This window comes from Neopelma chrysocephalum, unplaced genomic scaffold (genome assembly GCF_003984885.1).
Source record: "Neopelma chrysocephalum unplaced genomic scaffold, ASM398488v2 Primary Assembly neopelma1_73b, whole genome shotgun sequence".
Classification (NCBI taxonomy): Eukaryota; Metazoa; Chordata; class Aves; order Passeriformes; family Pipridae; genus Neopelma; species Neopelma chrysocephalum.
In genome coordinates this window covers 4,685,923-4,710,265 of record NW_020897734.1, presented here as the reverse complement: position 1 = coordinate 4,710,265, position 24,343 = coordinate 4,685,923, and the positions used below count along the sequence as shown (strand labels likewise).

The following is a 24,343-nucleotide window of genomic DNA, read 5'->3' as shown; positions in this document are numbered from 1 at the left end:
AACTTGATAGCCCAATGTTTTCCCCTAAAAGGAAAAAAAATATTTACTACATAACTCTAAACAGCCTCAGGGGCCTGGGTAACCTCACTTATGACCTTTCTTTCCTCTCTGTGTATGGAGGAGGCAGGGAATGAAGGAGGTGCTCAGTGAGCATCGCTGTTCTGTGTCCTAGCACAGCCAGGCAGGCAGCAGTGGGGAGGCTTGTGCTGCTGCTCCAATTTTTCCAAAAAGAGTCATTTTGGGGAATGGGCTTTTTTGCAACTTGCTCCTTTGTGCCAGAGGAAAGGGATTTTCTTCACTTCGTGGATGCAGGATTTAAGAGGCACTCTAGTGCTCTCCGTGGCTTGAAGCTCTAGTGTAGAGCCACGACTTCAGTCCTTCCAAAATTCCAGCATCCACATGATGGAGTGAAGCTGAGCACCTGCCAGGCTTCTCATGGGTCTTCCACTCCCATTTTGAGCTTGGTGCTGGCTTGTGATTACTACCCAAATTAGCTGATTTGAAGCTGACTCGTTTATTTGTGCATTACACAGAGCAGTGTAAGCATGTCATAGGTCCTGCAATTACAGTCTGCAATGTAGGAAACAGTTGAGTACAAACAATGTCCTCTGCTCCGCATAGCACAGTATGTAAATACTGCTTTGGATTTCCGTTAATTCCCTAAAATTTATGGTTTCTCTCCTACTGTGATGTATATGTGATTCTTTCATAAATGTGGGGTTTATCCCATTAGCAAAGTCATAGCAGATTCATCAGTCATAGCACTGATTATTTTCACTCATCAGAAATGGACATCCTCAAGATTTTAAAGTTTTTTACATTAGATTCCGTGTAGTTGAAATTTGCCTGTGGATTGATTCTTGGGGCCTGTAATTGAGGTCCTGCAGCTGTGATTTCAGTGGCTCCACGAGGGTGTCTGGCTGTCATCATGGCAGGGAAAAGGACACACTGGGGTCAGGGGGTGTTCCTCGTTTTGTAATAAATTCTCAGCCTGACTCGAGGCCATTCATCATGTTAAGAAAAGGTTTTAGCTGTTCCTTCAGAACACTGACATCAATTAAGTTATCCATACATCATTCCAGCATTAAGGCTGCGTTATTGCTGTGGTTCCTGGGGTTTGCTCCAGATGTCAGCGCTACGGTGGCCCTCAAAACCAAGACTCATTTACACCTGCTGTCCTTGGGTCTAGTAACACAATGTGCCTTTGTTGATTTCGCCATGTTCTTCACTGATGGAAGGTGTGGGTCTCATTGTGGTGTATTCACATTTAAATAAATCTGTGTGCACGTGGTGATATGAGCGTGTAGGTGACTGGTAAAGGACCAGTTGTACCTATTCCACCTGTCTTAGTGAACTTGCCTGAGATAGGGTTGGGCCTCCCTAGTGATGTCAAGCAGTTCTTTGTCAAATACTTGATGGATGGAATCAGTCTGTGGAGTTGGTTTGCAGATGCTGCATGCTCTGAGCTTACAGAAGCAAATAAATCACGGCTCAGTGCCAAACAGCTCTTGTTTGGCACGTCCCTATGCCGTACCTTTTGGGTGGTCACCTTCTCTCCTGGTGGCTTTTTGGAGGAGTGACCCGTCAGGGCTTGCTGGTCTTGGATGTTGACTCTTAGTAATTACTCCCAGCCATTGCCCCTCAGTCTCAAGGCTCTCAGTACGTTTCAGGAGCACATCCATACCCTTCCCATAAGCCAAAGTAAAACTGGTATTGTTAAGGATGTAATTATATGGCAGCACAGACTTTGTGCTCCATTGGCCTGCTGCTCTTTTTTGAACCAGCTGTGCTTTCCTATTAGCCCATGCATCCCTTTTAATGACATCTTGTATAGATTATTAGTGTTTATTACTGATGCTGCATGCAGTCTAATGAAGCAACAACAGCCAAGGCACAAAGTTTCTCCAGTGGATTAATGAGGTCTTGAAAGAAGGTGACTGCCCACTCTGAATAGAAAGACTGTCAAGTTGAGTTTTTCATCTAGATATGGCTCTTATTAGAGAAAAAAATCAAGTGCATGAAAATGCAAGAGGCTAATATTTGTTTGAGGGGATCCATGTTTAAATGTGACAGGTTTTTAAAATGGTTATACCTTGGCAGATATTTAGGAAGCAGTTAGATTGTTAGAATTAATGGCCAGCACTTTGAGAACCAAATAAACTTACCTAATGCATGCCAGTGCATCTATGAACCTATTAATAGTTACTTTCCTTATTATTGGATTTTTATTTTCCTAATTCTTGGCTTTTTATTTTTTTTTTTTGCCATAGGTCTTGGTTTTGGCTGTGGTTTTATATCTCTGCATCATGCTATAAATAACTAGTGGTGGTTAGAGACTGTCTTTTGAAAAAGCATTTAATTTTTGTTCTTGTGAGATGATCTGTGCCTTAAAGCTGTGAGCTGAGGAATCTCACTATCTCTGTTATTAAGGCTTCATTTTTTAGATAGTGGAAAAGTGTTTCAATTCTTTCTGGTAAAATGTAATACTTTGAGGTAGCTGGAGCTTTCTGTACGCTATATATTTTATCTTTTTGCCATTTAATAGTCTGACCCCATTCAGAAAACATTTTAGACTGCATATCATTTATGTTATTAATGGCACTATTGATTTATAAGATCAACTTTAAAAATTACTTGCTGTTTTACAAGAAAACCATCAAAAGGATTAATGTGCTTTCTCTTTGTGCATTTATTCTTCTATCCGTTGAAAATGATGATCATCATCCTTGCTCTGAGGAACTGTGTGTAATTGTGTGTCCTGATAAAGGCATGTTTCTCGTACTTTGGGGAATAGATACACTGATGCTGCATTACCTGCAGATGTGGAACGATTACTCGCTGATGTTAATGTAGAGATTGCCTATGGCTAGGCTGTAAAAGCATGCTTGGTTTGTTTGTTTTCTTAATCTGCATGCAGAATAGATATAGGTGCTATAGGAGAATAAAGCAAAGACATAGGAGGGAAATTTGTTGCTTTTTGGACCAGGGTGTTATTCTGTTTATTAAAGCTGCATGAAACAGTATAAAGTGTTGATGTTTATGAGAAGCGTTTATAAAAGTAAATGTTCCTTCCCACCCTTCTACCACCATGACCAAGATACTTTCCACTTTAAAGTTTATTTTCCTTCCTATAAACCTTTCTTTCCCTCCTTTCTTTCCCCCACCCTGACATTATGTAGTTGATTTGATTCCCTAGATTGCTTTCCTCAAGCTCTAACTTGAGTTCATTTTGTTATGTGGTGACCACAGTTATGGATGACGCTCCCCCTGGCACACAGGAGTACATTATGTTACGGCAAGATTCGATCCAATCTGCGGAATTAAAGAAAAAAGAGTCCCCTTTTCGTGCTAAGTGTCACGAAATCTTCTGCTGCCCACTGAAGCAAGTGCACCTCAAAGAGAACACAGAGCCGGAAGGTTTGTGGCACTATGGATCCATGTTCTGTTTGTTTCTATTTTATTTTTTTTCCATGTATGTCCCGAGAGCGTGCTGTGTGTTTTCCAGCCTGTGTCAGTGCAGTGCCGCTGACGCAGGCAGCGTGATGCACTCCATGTCCCCTTTGCTTGCCTGTTAGTGTCTGAGTCAGCTATCACGGGACACCGTAGTATAAACCCCGTACGGTATCGTTCTAGAAGAGAAATGACGCTGCTTTTTCTTAAATAAAGTTTGTTTGTTTCAGCTCTCTCATCATTACACACTGCCCTTTTTTTTGGCTGCCAAAAGCTGCTTGCTACTTAAAACGGCATCAATTCCTAGTTGGTTCTTTCCAGTAACATTTCTGAAGCTGCACTCTGCTGAAAATATGGCACTTAGACTAAGATTCGGCTTGTCCCCAACACCTTTCACTCCATAAGGCTTCTGCATAGCGCTAGAGAATGCTCATGGCAGCTGTACACGGGTGAAGCAGGATGAAGTTTGTATGTAATGCACGCCTGGTTGCATTTTGGGAAATGAAATGCATGCAGAGCAGAAAAAAAAATAAGTAGAATGTTTTCCTTTTCAGATAAAGCAAAGGTATGGTCTCTTCTCATGCTGTATTTGCTAATATGAAATTGCTAATGAGGTATCTGTCTCTCGTTCATCTAGTGTACATAAGATTAAGCTATATTAAATTATATTATTTTAATATTTTCTCTTATTGTTCCATATGTGTTTTGCATTACTGCCTCATATTCCAAGTGGTAAGCCTTCTACTTTTTGCATAAGCTTCAGTACCTGCCAAGACAAATAATGCTACTGCTGGTAGATGTGTTTTAAGATTAAATATTCAGGGCTGGATTCTGCCACAATTGAGTCTACAGGAATGGCAGAGTGAACAGGTTGGAGTTCTTATGACAAATCACTTGTATTATTCTCTCTGTAATGATGGGCATCAGTCATTGAGCTGTCACTGTTATCCCTAAATGTTCAGTCAATTGCTTTCTCCTGTTACATACCCCAGATTTTTCATGAATGTTCTTTGCACCACGTCTGGGAGATTTGAGTCTTTTACAATAAAATTATTTTATTAGAATAGTATTTCTTTTCATCTCACCAGAAATACTAAGTCTGACACACACACTGGTGTAAGGTGTGGGAAGAGGTTTTTTGTTTCAGTGATGATATAACTAAATATTAAAATTGGGGTTTGAAAAAGTCTAATTTTCCTCTCAGTTCTGGGGCTGACTTGATAGGAGTTGTGATTTTGTAACTCAATAAACACGAGGGAAAGGCGAATTCTATAGGACTCCTCTGGATTAGCAGATGTCATGAATTTCCTATCATCTGTCAGGGTTTGTGTTGTTCATGAGTAAATTATGAGCCCAGAACTGTTCATGTCAAGCTCCTCTAGGAAGATGATGACAGCTGAGCTACTATAGGTGCTCAGCAACTGATATTTGGTGAAATGAAAGATTCCATGTGATCCACAAAAAGAAGGGCCCTAAACTTGGCATCTTTGACTCACATGCTGTATTTCATTTTTTGCCGTGTGCTAATGTGTCACTCCAGCAGAAGCTGATGGTTATTTCAGTGGAACTTATCCTGGGAGCTGGATTCCTGCTGAGGACTAGCTCTTAGCTGGGCCTGCTCATTTTCAGTGAATAAATCAACAATTTACGCACTAATGGCCTGTTCAAGAGGAACAAGGGAAGCAGAGGTATGCTGGGCCTTTTCTCTCCAGAGCATGAGTCTCCTGGAGGCGTGGTTTGGTTCAATGTTGAGGAATTCAGGATCTGCCAGGAAAATCTTACACGGTGCAGGCTCTGAGTGAAGACCTGGGGAGCACCAGTTCTGCCGTGTTGCCACCTGGAAGCCAACAGTTGCTCTTCTTAGATTCTCCATAAATCTACACGCTGTCTGTCTCCAACAACAGCTGTGTTACTCCTTCCTGCATGGCATATGGTATTGTTATTCGTTCTCAGTGAAAATGTTTAGTTCTAAGAGGGAAGCCTGTCATCTTTAATTGCAGTGTACAAGGATGAATGTCTCTTCCCTCTTTTATCCCTCCTCCTCTCCTCTAGGAATTTTGCAGTGCTAGATAGACACAAGAAGACATGGCTGTATTTGCTTGTCCTACAACTATTTGAGTTGATGGGAATTAATAGGGGTATCAATTTTTGTTGTTGTGTGATTTCTCTATGTGTTTCTGTGAAAGATATTGCTTCCAGCATGAGAGGAAAAATATATGTTTAGGAATCCTTTTATCCTCTCTTGTAGCTCAAATTGCCTGGGCTGCATTAGTCCTTTTCTTCAACAGCTGTGAATTGCCTGGCAGTGGTGTTAGACCCACCAAAGGACTGATGTGTGTCATCCTCAGTGGTTTGTTGGCATGGAGCCTGAAAAATTTTGAGAGTGAAATTATCTGAACTGTGCTTTCCATGCAAACACTGCAACAGTCCATTGAAGTTACTGGAGTGGCTGAAACAAATCCTAGCAGAATACCTTCCAGTGTGAATCCAGCAGTTAGCAGGCTCGATTGTGCTGGTAGGATGAATGAAAAGAAATGTTTAAACTTGTTACCGTGACATAATTTACACATTTTTCAGGGTATTGGAAAGTATGACAACTAAGAAGCTATTAGGAAAGTTCTCCAAGTAAAATGTCACAATGGAAGTTTTATGGAAAATTGCAGACTTGAAAGACTCTGCAGAGAGTATAAAAATGTACCTCTGTCTGCTGAGTAATGATATGGGAACACATAGTTAAGCCTGCATGTTTTGAACTTTGCAACTCCTTGCCTAACTCTTTTGTTTAGATGATGGGTTTCTTTGCATCTTTTAACCTCTTTAATACAGGGTTAATGCTTGGAGAGCCACATTTATCACTTCAGGACTTGAACCCCCTAGGCATGTAAGATGATACCAGGTAAAAGATTTTCCAGGCTTTTTGTAGGGGTCTTTGGGGAATGTTCTGGTATTTGCTGAAAGACTTAGATGCCACCTCACAGTGGTAACTGAGCTTAGTGGCCCATCACTTCTCATATCTTCGGCCTATTTCATTTCTCATAGCTTAGGTTTATTTCTAAAAGCAAAATCAGAAATGAGAAAATTAGATCCATGTTTTCTAAATTGACCTGCCTTGGTTTCTTGTTCTTTTCCTGACACCTACCTGCCTGCTTGCAACATCATCATTATTCACAGCACCCATATGCCTCAAATACACCTTAGGAGAATCGATGCAGGGTCAGCACATTTGATATCAACCCGAGGACACATAGAAGGTCCTTGGTGCAGTAACTGTAGCAAGTGGTAGAAGTGAATGGAAGGAGAACAACAGGAAATCACAACAATATTATCTTCCCAAAATGTGGAAATTTCCATTTGGGCCCATTGCCAACAGGGTGATGTCTGTCAGTCTGGATTGCAGTTCAGATGGGATGCTGTCTTTCCTAATGCTATGGGAAACTTGATTTAAAAGCTGAACTGCTGCTTTATTCCACATCATTCCAGCTTTGTTTTGTCAAAGTCATTCTACAGTTTACAATGTCGTGGATCTCTCAAATGCAATAGAACAAGCAGAGCTGACATCCTTACCTAGATGCTGGGTCCTGTGGGCATTGGGCATTGTTTACAATTACATCCAAGCAGCAGCAAAATACAGGGTGTTTTTATAGCTTCCCTCCAGCCAGGAATACACTGCTAGAGGAGAAGGGCCATCTGAAGTACATTTTGCAGCTATTTGTTCTCTTAAATAGTTTAAACATAAGCTGCTGCTATCTGTATAAAACATGGTTACATAAAAAGAAGTCAGCTCCTGGAAAACTAATTTGAGTTGTATTATTACATCCAGGGGAGGGAATAAAATGAGAAATGTTTTTAAAAAACACCCATTGGTTAGTCACAGTCACACAATCAAGAGTCTTGGCCACTTGCCCATAGTTCTGTTTTCATGTGGGATTTTTTTGCCTTTTTCTTTTTTTCTTTTTCTTTTTTTTTTTGGGTAACATTTAGTCTCCCTCCAGGCATACATAACCTTTTTACACAGAAAAGCAGAAAAGCATGGCAAAACACGTATTGGGGATGGGGAGAGGGAAATCTGGGATAGCAGCTGGTAATGAGGAAAGGCAGCTTTCCTCAACCAACAGGAAATCTGATTAGATAGAAAATGTTAAGAATGCTAATATGAAACAAGCAGCTTTGTGGTTGCCCTTGACAATGGCTTGTTATCTTCATCTCTAGCAATGGGATGAGTGGCAGAACCAGTCCTGGGGGCAAGGAAAAGGTAGGATGTTTGAGCACATTGTGTGGGGGGCTGCCTCTTCCACCTACTCCATGTGCACAGGCAGTTTTGTCACCAGTAGAAATTTGTAGCCTTTATGTTGTCCTACTGAATGTCCCTTTGGTGCTCTGAGAGTCGTGTCACCACAGATAGTACTGTTACTTGGCACTCTAATTATATCCTTTTCTTCTAGACCAAATCAGTCCTATTAGCCCTGCTCGCTCGTTTAATTATGTTAATGCACTTCTGCATTTTAGAGGAGAAAAAGAAAGAAGAAGGGGGAGGAGAACCTGTATTTGAAATCATGGAGAATTGTGAGAGGTTTTTAAACTTTACATATTGTTCAGAACTAAAAATGACTTTGTGTTCCAGTGCAGAATAATAGAGATGAGCCACGTGAAAGAGGCACAGCCACCTGCTCTGGTTGTGTCCGAGACATTCAGATCGGGCACACTTGGCAGTGAGACACCAGTGAGGAGGTTCAGCATCTGCACTGTGGTGTCTTCAGCCTCAGATTTAACCTGGACCAGCAGCCATCTGAGGGGAACTCACTGGTTCATTAGTAGGGGCTCCTACTAGGTTACATGATCCTCTTTAGAAGCATTTCATAAGCTTCCATGGTTTTCATCGTGTCTTCTGATTTCAGCAGAGGTGAAAAGTGAAGACTTGGTATCTCACTTGCTCTTGCCAGCAGGAGTATTTAACCCTTTCCTGCTGCAGCTAAGCTGTGTGGCCTGGAGCAGCTCATCCCAGGGAAGGCAGGCAGTCTGCTGCTGCAGCCTAATGATGATATAGCAAGCATCAGTGCTTTCCTTATTGCCCTTTGCCTCAGCAAAACCTTGTTCTTGACTCTGCTTTTTCCTGCACCTCTCAGGTCCTCCTGTGGGGAATGTGAAGCTTTCACCTTTCCTTGTTCCCAAGTCCAAGAAGCAGCAATGAGCAATGCCTGAAGCTTGTCCAATACTAGATGAAAATAAGCTCTGCATCCTGTCTGTCTGGATACACGTGGAGTTGCTGCAGATATGGCACCATATCTGTAGTGAAGGATGATCTAAAGGGAGCAACAGAGATCTAAAGTCAAAGGTCTGAAGCTGCCACTAGTGTAATGGCCTTTTCCCCCTAAGAGAAACCATCTTTGACTTGAGTGATTAACTGATAACCTTCAATTTCGGGGCATTGGGAGGCAGTGGAGACAATTACACTCTTATTTTCTTCAGATGCTCAGCACATAAAGCAGAATAGCTCAGTCCTGTAAGTGGCTGAGCCCTCTTGCCCTGATCCTCCAAAGCCTTTAAGCACACGATTAACTTTAAACATGTGAGTGCTCCCAGCAGAGTCAAAGGGGTTGGGATGTATTTAATGAGCTTACCTGAACACAGTCTGGGCCTGGCTCGGGTTCAGGCTCAGACAGTGCAAATCCAGACTAATTCCACCAAAATCCAAGATTTACTCAATATTTGCTTGTCTGCAAATGAGATCAGAACCCTCTCACAGAGTTTAGTTTGATTTCTTCTTTCCTTACTCCCTTAATAAGGAGTTAATATGGTCCTTACTGCCAAAATGATTCATGATTGAACATGTAAGTCATCATAGTCGTCAGCAGTAGGACTGCTTAAGTCCCAAGCAGTAGAGAAATTTAATGTTTCCCATTATAAGGAGGGAAGTGAATGACTTGATTCTCAAAACTATTTGGACATCTTATCAGAAAGAGTAACAATAACAATTCCCTACTGAACCAGCTGAGCACTAGGGACTTGTATTCTCTTTGGAAGGTTCTGGGGGGTGACACTTCCAGCCATGCAGAAATACAGCAGAGTGGGAATTCAATACTATTCCATGGACTTAGAGATACAACCTGAGTTTTTTGTCTTTCTCTTCAGCAGTGGCAGCCTGTGCCAGCTCCAGTCCTCCCTTCCTCTCACCTCCCACCATGTGCTTGTGTGTTGACCTGTAGTTTGGCAAGATCCACCACCAAACACCCTTTTTTCTCATCGTGTGAGCTAAGGAGAGGCTCAGCCCTGGGTGAGCCCAGTGCCAGCTCTGGCAGGAGCGGTGGCCTGACATGGTGAGGGACTGAGGGCAGGAGGACAGGAGCAGCCAGTGTTGGCAGGTAATGCATGAGTGGTGACAGGTTATTAGGCTCATATCTCAGCTTTTTCCCAAACTATTACCCCCTACTACTTTTATTTTCTGCACCTTAGTTACTTTTCACCGGGTACTTGGCCCTATGCTTGGTGCTTGCACATCCTGCTCTGTGCTGCCATATGAAAACCATCTCTTTTAAGGTGGCTGGACATGTTTTAAAGAATAAGGTTCTCTGTTTAAGGTTGTGAGCAGGAAGACTCCAATTCTTGCTATAACATTTCTGTCACTGGGTACTTCAGTGATTACAGAGTATATATTGAGGAAGGAACTTGAGGCTTTGAAGGAAAGTCACTGAATGTAGCATTTCCAAAGGCTTGCAAACCTCTTTTGCTCCTGAATTCACATGTACCTGCCACCTCTGAGGACACAGTGCAAGAGCTTTCCATAGGGTTTTACGTACCTCCTGAGAGGCTCAGAGATCAGGGTATTATACACAGCCGTGTTTCCTGCATCCTATTGTGTTGTTTGGCTAATACTTTTTAACTAATACACCTGCCAGGTTATTCCTACCTACCTGGACTTTTTCAAATGTCTGTCATACTTGCTGTCAGCTGAATGTGACCTGAAATAAGGTTTACAGCTGGAATATCCTTCTCACTGTGTATGCACACCCATCTCCATCCAGGAAATAGTGTGCACACCTTCGTCTGTCTGTCAGACCAAAATCTTAGAATAATGTGGCTGGAGGACATGATCATAAAATATCAATAATAAAGCTAGGCCGGGCACCCTCTCTCTGACAGAAGGATTTAAAACTTAACAGTGTCACTGCTCTTTCCGGGCTGTTGCTGCCCAGGCCAGCACCTCACAGAGGGGGAATTCAGTGGGTGCCTGGCACTGATGGAGAGATGCTCACCTTGCAGTCACTTCTTACTCAGCTGTCTTTAGAGGAGCTGATAATTAGATCATATTTTTCAACACATGCAGCCCTGCCTTTCTGTGTGTCTGTCCTCACAGCATCATCAAGTAGCTGGTCCCAGGTCTGTAGGTAATAGAGACACCAGGGGAGGCACTAAAGAGTCCTCACAGTATTTTTATCTACCACCTCACCTGGCCACAAGCAACAGATTGGAAGTTAAGTGGTTTGTTCTCCTGGTGGTAAAATTCAAAGGTGCAGCTGTAATTGTGAGCTGTGTAACTGTTAGCCAAATTTGCACTCTGTAACATCAGAGAAATTTAAGTAATGGCATTAGGAACAGTTTTAGAACTTTTATTTCGAGATAATGATTTTTAAATCTCAAGCTGGAGCTGGCCTTACTACTGAACAGGTCATGGTAACCTAAAAAGAAATTTTATCCCTTACCTTACCTGTGTACTCTTCGAGGGAAATCTTTTATCTATGCCTTCTGCTATTTTGCTCTAATCTCAAAATAAATTGAGACAGTATCTGGCACTTAGCATAGCTGAAGTAGGACATTTAGACCAAATGAGTCACCCTGATATTCTTTTCTCATCTCAGCTTTAAAGGACACTCTGAGAGCTTCAAAGAGTGTTCCTTGTATGGAGGAAGGCCTTTGTCTTGCTACTTTTTCATCCCATGACTCTCCTGAGAAAGCAGGAGACTTCACTCTTCAATCTGTCCTCATTTTAAATAAGAAGATGTGGTTCTTTATTAATAATGGAGGTTTTTCTTTGTACTGTATTCAGCTACATGGTCCATCATAATTATTGCACAACTCTTAATCAGTGGTAATGTCTGCAGCATTTAAATACCAAGTGCCTTTGGGTTGAGATCATACCAAATCTTTCATGCTGTTCTAGGTTAGGACAGCTCTGTAAACAAGGAGGAGTTAAACTTTTTAGCTATCACTGAAGAGTTGTTTCCTTTCCCAAGGTGATCCCTTAGAAAAGCACTTAGACAAGTCTCCATGGTTCAGGGAGCACATGGCAGAGATCCCCACCCCTGGGCAGCCCAGTGCAGCACCACTCAGGGGTGTTGGTCATCTCAGGGATAATGAGCTTAGATAGAAAATTGCCTGTGGTTTCCAGTGCCAGGGTTAGCTCAGCCCCTATCTGACTCAGGGGTTTCTGCTCTTCATCCCATCAGCAGTCTTGGCCTTCAGCAGCTGCTACCTCTGAGTGCACAAAAGCGAAGCCACAACAAACAGCAAGGTTCATCCAGCACACTCGTTATGTCTCAGATTGTCTGGAAAGGGAGAGGAATTCAGCCTTACTTCCAACTCAGTCTGGTCTCCATGTGCTCCCTCAACGCTGTCTTTTTCTCTGATGCTCCTCCTTGTTCTGGATCCTGCTCTGTCAGGGCTGGGGATGCTTTCTGAACAAAGCTGAATAACTTTCACAGCGGTGCATTTTACTTCAAATATGCGGTGAGCACACTGTGCAGTAATGTGAGCTACTGTTCTTTTATGATTGCATAAGCAGTTAACTTTTGGTGATAGTACATTTGTCTCTCTTTTTTGTTCTCTTTTAAATGTCCTGACCTGTGAAACTAAAGAAACTAAAGAAGCTTTACCCAGACCTCAGTAGGCACCAAAGATTGCAAAAGGCCAGAGTTTTCTTAGAACACTTACGTAAAATTATTGAATGCTTTTTCAGTAGTATCTGCGTGTTCAGGGAAAAGTCAGTGCTCAGACTGTTTCATATTCAGTTTTTTGCCCACTCGTATCTATATACAGAATATTCCTGCTGTGTACAAGTTCTTTGATTTTGCTTATATGCTTAAAAAAACCTCCAGATTTTGTAGGACAGTGCAAAATGTTTGGACATCTTCTTTTAAGCCAGCCTTTGTCCTCCAGGACAGAAAGCTGTATTATCAAGCAATGGTGTTCTGGAAGAATTAACAGGTGTTTTCTGGGTATTGATCCTGGTGTGCATGTTTGATTCTTTCTACCATGTGTTTGAAAACAGTGAGACAGACAGATTTTAATTTTTTTTTCCAAAAGACAGATTACAAAGAGTTAGGTTAAACCCTAGAGATTACAAGGCGCATAAACCTGCAGAGGTTCTGACCTGCAGTGTATCCAGCACATGGCTGCACAGGGGCACAATGCTGAACTTGTGCTGTAAAGAAAATGAGGAAACAAAAGAAAATCTTTTCCAGGCATCTTGGATACTCCTGATGTGAAGCTGTCTGCCATGTTTTTCAGGCATGCTAAATAATTCTTGCATGTTGATTTAGCAAGGAAAAAATTAAGAATATATACAACTTAATGCACAAGAAGTCTTTAGTTACCAGCTGTCTTTCACGCTTGACATTTCCACATTACACAACCGTCCCTTCTAGAAAGGTTATTGATGCAGCTGTGTTAGTTCTCACTATTATTCGCTATCTGGTCAAATTTAGCTCTTATAACAGAATAAAAACCTAGTGGCTATTCTTCAAATTTTTGCCAGCATCATTAAGTCAGATTTTAATTTGTTTTTTCTGGCCCTTGGCATAGAGAAGTCAGAAGAGCAAAGGTGTAGAGTGGTGACTGAGTGCAATGTTGCATACACAGCCTCTTGTTTCTTGGTGTGATTCTTGGGGTGTCCTACACAGCGCCAGGAGTTGAACTCCATGATCCTGATGGGACCCTTCCAACTCACCATATTCTTTGATTCTATGATTGTTTTGCCAGAACCCCACACAGAAGACAAATGGAGTGGCCCAACACTGCTTTCTCTTAATTGCTTTGATGGAGGTATGGGTTTCTTAACCAATATTTTCTAAATAACAGCTTAACCTTTCTCCTTATGCTTGGTTTTCCTTCTTGTTACAATATATCTGTCTCAGGTTTTTTTGTCCTTGACTCTTGTGGAAGGAGGTGCATTTCATTCCTCAGCTGAATTTCTTGCAACCTTTCTGGGAAGCTTGGAGGCTTAGCTAGTCCTAGAGCCCAACATCCTCAGAGGATGAGACTGAAAGATTTATTATAGAGACTGAAAAAATGTCTATACCTCCAAATCAACAGAACTTGCTCTGTACAGCTGGCTGGTACTTTAAGCATCCATTGAAGATGGATCATAAACTGTCTTTAGACTTCTCAGGGCATGGAGGGCTCCAGTGCCAGTGGGCTGGTGACTTCAGGAATAGGGGTATTTGCACTCATATCTTCTGCCTGCCCTCATGGACATCACTGGTTTGGAGGCTTTAGTAACTTTGTTGTTGATGTTGTGAAGGTGGATGGGGCTGCAGAAAAAGAATCAGCCACGAGGACCATCAGCAGGAGAAGAATCTGAGACTGCAGTGAATGAAATGCTGAGTTTTCCATCTTTTGAAAAAGCCATCAACAGCATAAATCACACTTTTGGTGATGGTCATTCTGTTCCCTAAATGTGCCTTTCCTCACAACAGTCTTGGGATTTTTCCTTTCTGCAAAAATTTTCCTTTCTGCCAAATTAACACTTAATTGCAAGAGTTGTTAAAAATTTAGAGTTTATTTCAATTGTGCACCTTTGCTTAATTGGTACCTGCTCCTCTTTCTCTTCCTGTACAACTCCAGTTAGGTTGAGTCAGTAGTTGAAGACCAAGTTTTGCTTTTTAGGGGCTCTTATCTCTGGTAAGTATAATCATTCTCTTTGTTTCAGACAAGTGGCAAAGCTGACATCAAATATTGCCAAGTGTCTCTCAATTATTGTTAGTAGAAAATGTTTAAGCTTCACACATGATGAGCTGTCAGCATTAATCCAGGAGTACATATGACTGGCCCTCTTATGATAAATTTAGATTAAATACACTGTAAAACCAGTAGTAAGCAAAAATTTGAATGGGACTTGAGCTGCCAAATGCAAGTAAGTGGTTTCTTTAATCTCTTGGATGTTAAATTAGATAACTGTAAAAGTGATGAGAAATTTTGCTGGTCTTTGTACTAATAACAAAGGAGCGTGTTTAGGAAATTACTGGTTTAACTGAAAAGAATTCACTGTAATGTGTTTAGTAATATGTGCAGTGAAATGTACAGTCAGTGTGATATGGTTGTGGATATATTAAAAAATGCAATGCCAGTTATTTCTAAGTTGAAGGAAGCTCTGAGTCAAAACAAGCTTTCCTGCTGGTGCTGAAGAACATATTCTTTGTGATATGCAATTGCTACTCAAGCAGAAGTTAGATATTCTCTAAAATTCAGATACTCTGCTTCAAAAATTCCTTTTCCTCTTGATAGTTTCCCTCTTAATAAGATACAACAAAGTTACTTAAAATCACTTGCCTGTGAGGTTGCTGAGCCAGATGCCTTCAAGGCCTTGGGGAAGACTAAGCAGGTTGCCAGAAGGTTCCTGAATTAACGTGGACTCCTCTTTAATAGTGATGACCTTCTAACCAAAACCTAGTAGGTTGTTTTAAAGGATGGCAATTTCTTTGTGGAGCTTTCTCTTGGGTGCTTGTTCTTTGGCACACTCAGGCACGTGCTTTGCTCAGGATGCCTGGTCTGAGTGTAAATAGAGCATCATGGTACCGAGAAGGAAATGTTGAAATGGGAGAAGGTGAGTCTGATGATGCGGCAGAAAAGTCTGCAAGGAGGGTGGTAGAGAAGGTGGTGGTATGGGCAGGTGAGCAGAGTGCTTTTGGATGAACTTGTTGACTGTAAATAAGATTCAAAATTGAAATAGAGAGGGATCCCTGAGCTCCAACAAGTAGAAGGCTACTGCATTAGAGAGGAGTTGGAAGCCCCTTCTGGATGGAAACCTGAAACTGGAAGAAGTTACCTAGAGAGGACAAGAGATCTCCAAAGAAAAGAAGATTAGTTAGCTACAACTTTCTTTTGAGTAACATCACCTTCATTATGCCAACATTGCCAGAGAAACATAGTCTGTTCTCTGTGGGTGGTTCTGCCTCTGTGAAAATCAGACCCCATGAACTGACCATCCAGCTGCTTACAAAGCACAGCAGCTGCTTCTCCAGCTCCATGTTAACAGCTCTGCACATACTGTTACATGCATGAAATCATTTAATAACCCAAAGAGTGGATTCCAATCACACGAGTAGTTGTTTGTATCCTTATGTATATTTAATGAATATGTTGACATCTGCAGAATGCTGCCAATTTATTTCTGATCAGGTGTATTTATGGCAGATTCTTTAATTTGCGCATGCAAATGATAAAATGGGTGTAATTGTTCATCCAAGAGACTGAGGAAAATCACAAGGTAGCACTATGACAACTTGTTCTTGGTATAATCTCCCCTATAGCAGAATTTGTACTGCCTCAACAGAATTGAAAAGGTGCCTTTTATAAACTAGTGTCTCAAAAGGACATTGTAAAAAAAAAAAAAAAAAAAAAAACAACAAAATACCACCCCAACACTCCTGCCAGGTTTTTTTTTTAGCAGTGTGGTTTGCAGTTAGGTTTTTTTTTAGTAGTTTTATTGCCAGCTTTTAAAGTCAGCTTGTTTCCAGCAGAATAATGTTGAGATGGATGCTTGCCGACATTTTTCTTTGTAAGTCCTTGGCCAGACTTTTATTTATGGGTAAAATTGGAATCCACTCATCTTGAGATGTATGCAGCAAGAGAGGTATTTGGCTTCAGGCCAATTTACCATCTGAGTTCTGTAATACATCCCCAAAGATTTCATCACATACCTTTGAAAGGCACCAGTGACTTCAGTTGGTGTTGCAGAGGAGTTCTATATTTAGCTCTCCTCTCTTGCAGGAGCTGTTTCTTATTCAGGTGCCAAACTCTCTACCTTCATTCACTGTTTTATTTCTAGCAATCTGGCTGTATAACCTGTGTTTCACAAGTCATTCTGTTTCCCTCCAACTCAGTGTTTTGTTGATCTAAGAAGTCCATCTCGCTTTATCTGTAAAGAAAACATTCTGGATGGGAGGCAGGAGGAGCTTTGGGGAGGAGAGCCTAGTAAAACACTCATCACCTTTCAGTCCCCTGGAGTTGATGAAAGCTTTTAAGGACACGAATATTTAGGAATTTTTTTTAATAATATATAAATCAAGGTTTATACGGAAAAACACGCAAACCCAAACTCACATGTCAGATTTCTCAAGAGACTTCTAGGGCCATAGGTTTGCTAGAAAGGAAACTTTAGTTAAAGATTCAGTTGTACTACTTTGATTTAGGATGGGACTCTTGGGAAGGATCAAAACAGATTGCTTCTTGCAGTTGATTTGCAGAGCAAATTGACAAACAGTTTAGGGCTTCTTTATGGTCTTTAAAAATCTAGTGGCAACAATGTTAGAGTTTGTGAGAGTTGACTTCTGATTTCTCCATCATTGTAATAACAAGACTTGTTGTTTTTTGCGTAATATAACTTGTCCAAGTCAGCATTGCCCCATTTGAAGTCAGTGGCTCTTGAAGCTGTGAATCAGAGGAATTGCAGAAGAAGCGAGTGCTGGCTGAGAACTGGCTCCTAAAGCTGTTTTCTAACTTCTTGGGAGACTAAATGCTCAAGGTTGATTTTATATGTAGTGCTGCCAAATGTTCTAGGAATCCTCTGCCACTCCATTAAGTTTAGCTGCAATGAAGGTCCTGTAAAAGAACAAGTGATAATGACTTTGCCTGCTTCAGCTACTTCCAATGGCACTTCTTCCCAGCAGTCCATTCCAAAACAAGTGAGAGGGGTATAGAAGGAATCAATACGTGCAAAACTGAGATCTTATCTGGACTATGTCTTCTGCAGCTTTTAATAATATCTGCAACATGAACCCTGAAGACTCAGGAGGGAATTGCTTTCAAAAATATTTTTTTTTTTGTGAAAGAAGAAATGTGGTTCACCAAAAACAGGGTGTGACTGTGCAAATGTGCCATGTAATTACAGGGGCCACATTTCCTTGTCAGCTTTCCATTTCATAAACTGATTTCTGCCACTTGGGGTCTAAATCAAGTCGAGAAAATACTTTCAACCTTTTTTCTCAAAGTGTTTTTTTTTCTTCTTTTTTTAGTTGTATAATTTTATGGATTCACTGCTCTGCTTTCCAGCTTTGATACTGGGAGATCCAAAAATAGTTAGGAACTTGCTAACCTGTCTTTAAAATCTATTCTTAAATGGTGTCTGGCTTTGAGATGACTTTGGGATGTGCACAGTCTCTCAATCACTTTTATTAATTGTGCTTCCTGGGCTTCTGTCCTCTAAGGAAGTTCCTAGTTTAGGGGACATGTAGCTAAGAGGGTGGCTGGCTACACTTCCACCCCTGTTTAATGCTTAAGAACCTGTGGGAGCAGGTCAGTGTTTCCTCTGTAACCACGTGAAAGTCTTCTGAGCAGTTGCAGGAGTGTTTACTGGGGTCTTCCCATGTGGAATTCTTTCATGATATATCCAGGTTCCTCACTATGAGCTGTCTTGTCCATTTTCTGTAATAATAAGATTGTAGGCCAAGTTGTGAAATTATCCCAATCTTCTTGCAAAATTGTTCTAAACCTTTCCCTCTCTCGTAAAGATTTCTCTGAAGACAAATATATCAACATATCTTACAGGGCATCTGTCTTCAACAAGAATGCTGCAACTAGGAGAAGAAATGAGAGTTTTTCCAACATGATGGAAAAAATTATTAGAAAGTTAGAGAAAAGTGTATTTTGGGCATGGATCAGAGCTTTGCATATCGTAAAACTTTAGATACTCAGGGATTTGAATCTGTGAATTTGTCCATCACAACAAATGAGCTAACAGTTCACACAGCTCAATCCCTTGTCGTGTCCTCTCAGGGTAACCCTGTGATGCCATTTGACTTGTTGGTCCGGTTGCAAGGCAAGGAAGTGAAGTGTAATACAAGTATAACATTCAATGTAGGCTGAATTGATCAGTCTGTTTTTCATGCTTCTTCTGCATAGGAGGACTCCATCTGTGTTATTTTTAAAAGTCATTTATTATGTTAATAGCTGATGCAAAATTCTACTCTTTTTATTGCCCTCAACCCAAAGATATATCTTCCTTTGGACTAAAACGTACTTTTCCTTAACAAAAATTCACGACTTCTGTAAAGTAATTCTTCCACCTGTAGACTGAAATCATGAAAACCGGTGGAACCTCTTGGTCTCTTTCCCTGCTAACAAAGGATCATGTCACAGGTAAAGGATAGCCAAATTTGATGTTTCCATGTGCATATCCAGTCAGAAAGCCCGAGTTATATGGCATATAAACAAATTCAGGGAAGGATATTCTCTAAAGTCTCTTCTGCTCATACTTCTGCAGAGCTTGTTCACTGTGACAGTGTTTGGCAGAGAGAAAGGCATCGATGAAAAACACAGTACAAACTACAACCAAAGTAATTGCTAGGAAATTAAAGTGTGTAGAAAAATCCAAAAATCAGTGGAATTCCTGTGTTTTGCAGTGGTCTTATTTCCTTCTTCACTATTGGATTTGTGGAGTAGAAGCTAAAAGATTAATGAGCAGGAGGAAACAGTAGAAAACATTCTCCTCACAGAGAAGATGCTTGTGCTTGCTGACTCTCACTGGCTTAGTTTCAGCTTTAAAAGATTTGCAGTTTATTGACTGGGTGAGCTACCCTGCAACATTAATTGCTGTTGTCCCAGGACAGTGTATGTCCCCTTCAGGAAGTGATTTCATTAAATAATACACTTGGTTCTTACTTGTGTTAGGTCATTCATACATTTTGATAGTTAGAAGGAGCCTTGCTGTGACCTTAAGTTATCCTTTTAAGAATGTTACATCACCTTTTAGTTCCCTCTGCACTAAGGGCAATTAAAATTCAGGTGGTTTTGGGCTCTGTGCTTCCTTAATAATAACAAATATATGAAATGGCATATGACAGTCTTAAGATTTTTTTTTCTGTAGCCTCTATTTTAAGTTTATTAGTGTTGAATAATGGGAAATGTTCTTCTTTCTCATAGTGAATGAAGAAAAATGTCAATGCAGAGACCAGATTAGATACTCTGCACAGTATATCAAATTGTTCTTCATGGCAAAATCGCTTGATTAGGACAATTAATGCAGAGGTGTTGTGACGAGGTGTAAAGAGTGTTGAGTAGTGTCAACTTCATAATAAGCTCTGTAAGTTCATGTCTCCTATTAAACAGTGGGAGGTGGGAATTCAACGAGGAGAAAAGATCTTTCTATGCATGAATTGTATATGCATTGAGCAGCATTCTGTGTAGAAGAGTAATACAGCAGGAAGCGTGGAACTAAACGCCACCCACAAGGCACAGTAGTAAGTTTTCTACATGGATTTCAAGCCTGGGAGGATCAGACTTTTCTGAATTGCAAGTGGGCTGCCTGACTCAAGGCAGAAGTGACATTAGATCATCTGAATAATGGAGGCCACAGCATCTCTTCCAGGCTGTAGTATTAAACTCAGTGTTTTGTTTCACTCAAATATATCTCTTTGAAAGTCATTTCATCTTCAAGGGGCACCATCTTCTTGGTGGTCTGTTTTCCTCTCAAAAGAGAAAACTTTTCTGAAAAAAGGGCTGATGTAATCTTCACTTACCATTAAATTTCCTTTGTCTTATGCGTATTTTAACTGTATTTTCTAGGCAGACTAGGTTTTGGTATTTTTAAACAAAAGCATGTTTTCATTTAAGTGTACACAGAATAGCATGGTGTGTTAATGGAATATTGATTTCTGTGGAGAAATTTCTGTAGAAAGGAAGTTCCCCAACTGTGTTTGCTACAGCTGTAGAGCATCTGTCTGAGGACACTGTGTGCACCAGCATTATGTGGGGAAGAGAGGAACAGCAGTGGGACATCTCTGGCTTCCCCATCCACTTTGGACCAGGTCTGGCAGTGCCCTTGGAGAGCTCCCCTGAGTACTTGTGTAGGCTTGGGGTTGGTTTCTTAATGAAGTTTACTCCAAAAAGCATTTGGAACCCAGTAGGGAGTTATTTCCAGTTAATTAATGAACCTAAATTTGGAAAATGGTTGTCAGAGAATTTCAAACCCATTTATTTGTCTGCAGAGTTCTTTTGGCAGAAGGGATGCTCCAGGAAATGCTCAAGGGTGGTGTGTTAGTGAGAGTCCTCCCATGCTGAAGTATCTGGAGACAGACAGACCTGCCCTTCAATCTGGGCTGAAGTGCTTTTGATAACTAAGACACTGAATAAACAAAGACTGTTCTTTTTCTGGAACAAAGCCATTTTTAAATTAAATTTCAAGTATGTGTCATTTTTTTATTTCTCCCTTCCCTTCTCCGCCATTTTAGAAGTGGATAAATACAGTGGAGGGAATAGGAATCAGGAGTAAAAAATTAATCCTCTGAAAATGTTCCTGTAAGTTCTGGAGTCAGAGAGCAAAGGTATCATCAGGCTTTCCCCTAACAGCTTCTCAAACCTGGGTCTTGTCTGACTTATAACTTGAGAATTATCCTCTCTCCAAGGTCATAATCATAGTCTCTATGATTACAGACCACCATATGTACAGGGAATGTTATCAGAATACTGTGGCCCTTGAAATCTCCTGCAGGTTTGCCCATAAGAGGAATTTCTTATCTCCTCCAAGCCTGCTGTCCTGGTGCACTTATCTCTCATGTGAGGAAGACTTGGCTTTTGTGTCCCTCCTACTGCGGAAGAGAGATCTTCCAAGCAATCAAGTTGCCTTTAGGTCAGGGTTATGTAGGGTGAGAAGCTGAGGAGGGTTGGGGAAAGAGGACACATATATTTCAGATTTAATGGTGTGGTGAATTGTGAGTAACTAATTCAAGTGGTGTGATTAAAGGCAATTAATCAAAGTAGGGAAATATGCATATTTACTAAAGGGTTATTGCTGTATTTGTTCTCAAATAGAATTCAAACATTGGCAGTTTGTAAGGTGATTCATAATTAATTTTAAAATTACACAATTTGAAACGCCATACCCCCATCTGTAACAAAGTAAAGCTCAAGAAATTCAAATAAATAACCTTGTATCTATAAGGTTAGAGGAAGGTTGATTCATCTAATGACCAAGTAAGGAAATTGTCTTGTAAATCCATTTTGAAAAAGCGACAGGAAATTGGTTTATCAGGTCTCCTAGAGCAGATGCATATGCTGTGATTGATCTGATCATGTAAAATATTGATCATTGAGAACCTTTAGCTGTAAGGAGACAATACAGGTTAGGGAAATGTGCATTAAATTCATGTTTCAAATGGCTGATTACAGAGAGGGACTTCAGGAGGGAAGGAAAAGAAAAATAGGGAAACATTCAAGATTGGCTGGCAGGAGAAATATTACTTGGACTGTTTTAGATTATTCAGATTGCAACACAATGGCTTTTTGTCACAAAAAAAAGTCTTGATTAATAATATGGAAAAGTAGGTTTTAGTTTTACAAATGGTACTGAATTGAGAGTCAAGCAGATAATGAGAAACAATTTAATCTGATACATGAGGAGGATTAATTTTGAGTACCTTCGTTGTAATAGGGCAGCACATCTCAATGCAGATAAATGGAAGGTAATAAGCTTAGGAGTAAAGAACTCTCTGGTAAATGACTGCTCAGATGGTGCAGCAGGCTGAGTCAGGGGAAAAAAAATGAGAAATTACAGGAGAAAAATTGCCTATTCAGCAGCAAAGCCAGTGAGAGGAAATGGGATATCAAGCTGCTGTTGAAGGAGAAGAGCAGAGGACTCAAACCACTGTGGTTAATTATCACCAGTAGGCTGCAACACTGGCCATGGAGAGGGAAAGTGCAGGTTCTGGAGGGAAATGCAACTCACATGGACAGATATGGTCCTTAAGGTTAAGAACTCTCTACAGAAAACTAAAATCCTGTTTTGGAGAGAAGCAGAGCATTTGTAGTTTTGTAGCCCACTGGCACAAGACATGTAGATTTTTTTCCACTGATGCCAGGTAGAAGTTTTGATTCATGTAATTTGGGGTTTGTATGGTCATGAAATTTGGACCAAAACTGAGAAAGCTACCAAAGGAAACCTCCAGGGAGATCTCTGGGGGTCAAGGGGGAAGCCCACATGTTGGAGCAGAGCTGTCATGAGAACTTACCTCTTTGGTATCACAAGAACGAATCACCTTTACAGCAGTGTCTGACTGGGCCGAAGTGGAGGGCAGTATGATGGAAGAAACCAGGGTATAAGGCTCAGAAGAGAGGAAAATGTAGTCTATGCTAGAGCAAACTTGTGGGAGCCTTGCTTTTGGAGAAAGTTCCTCTGCCATCTCCACTTAAATCTGTGATGTTTTGGCCTTCAGTGGTTTTATTTTTCCCCATTGCTTTCAGATATATTACTGTGATGACTTTATCCAATTTAGGTTTTTTTAACAGATTCATAGTGTAATAGTAGTGCTGTTGCAACAGTAATGGATGAGAAGCAAGACATGGTTTGCAGGAAAAGGCAGTGGTTTTAACCCATACTAAAGGATGCTGTTTTTCCTAAAGCATACTAAAGGACGTTGCTCACTTCATATCTAAAGAATGCCATAAATGCCCCTTTTTTTCAGTATTTCCTTCCACCTGGCAAGACTTCTGTCTCCTTTCCTGACATCATCTGGTTCTGTTTGCAGACTCAGCTGAGGATTGCTGTGAGGATCATTCTGCGTTTACTTGTGGCGGAAATAAATAACACATCTCAGGCTCACACACTGCGTGTGTAAGGTTTTTAAAGGGTTAGCTCAGGTGGCAGAGCCTGCTCCATAACTGAGACTGGTAAAGAGTATGTGCTTTTACTTAAAACTGAGTATATTCTAAACTAGATAGTAAAACAAAAGGGATGATGGTGTCTGTTTTAATTGGGTTATGATAATATCTATCCATAGGATAGTGTTGTCTCATATAACAAAATCTGTTTCATTCTCACCCAAAAATATGACAATCAAAGCAGATAATCCCAGATGTTATTTCTCTGTCAGGTAATAAATCTATATGAGGGTCAGTTAAAACACATGATTTTCTGTCTATTCTTAGGCTGCTGGTTGGAGATCAACAGCCCTTGTTGCAATGTGTTACAAAGAGTGTTGTGAGTGCCATTGGCCCAGTAATTATCCTCTGTGTCTTCCTGAAAGATATGCCTATCAAAAATTTGGGTTACGTTCTGAAGTCTAACAGGTGTTCTAAAGATGTGCAACTTACCTGTAAGAATAAAACATTGAAGGTAAAAGACACACAGGAGAAATGTACTAGTCTTTAGGGATGCTCCAGCATTCCAACTTAGCAATTTAATTAAAAAGACAAGTAATTTAAGAATGAACATTAATTAAAAATCAATAATTTCAGCAACTGTTCTCTTCCTCTGCTGTTAACATGCATATTTTTTAAGGTCAAACTCTACAGAATAGTACTCTCTTAGCTCTGAAAAATGGAAACTCATTTAAGTGTACAAGCTGGGATGTAAAGCCACTGGCACATTGTTGTGGGAACAGTGTGGCCTGGTGGCTGTTGTGCAGGCAGGCACAGAGAGAACATGGCCCTGAGGGTCCAGCCTAAAGCCAGGGCTGGACCTGTTCCTCCTCTGACCCTTCAAGCTGAAAGGACTGTTACTGTCAGACTTGCTTTCCATGGCCCATTACAGCAACAGGGTGATTTAAGCTGTGTGTGTGAGGTGGATGGAATGGGTGTCAGTGAGCTGTGACATAAAGCCTGGGTGTCTTTGACAGTGCTCAAGCTGGGCACAACATCATCATTGGTTTCTTGTGGCTCTCAAAGCACACATCAGTTTAAATACATGAAT

The 24,343-nt window shown here is 40.8% G+C and overlaps 1 protein-coding gene across 8 annotated transcripts in view; it reads left to right on the top strand.

The window, feature by feature from the left end:
- Window positions 1–24,343, top strand: part of FGF13 (fibroblast growth factor 13) — a 312,900-nt gene that overhangs the window by 195,091 nt on the left and 93,466 nt on the right. For 6 of the 8 annotated variants that reach the window (XM_027687255.1, XM_027687256.1, XM_027687252.1 and 3 more), the window contains exon 2: window positions 3,250–3,417. The exons of the other annotated variants lie outside the window; for them this stretch is intronic. In XM_027687255.1, the coding sequence (XP_027543056.1) occupies window positions 3,252–3,417 (166 nt within the window). In that variant the 5' untranslated portion in view covers window positions 3,250–3,251. The remainder of the gene's footprint in view (window positions 1–3,249; window positions 3,418–24,343) is intronic. 8 annotated transcript variants of the gene reach the window in all.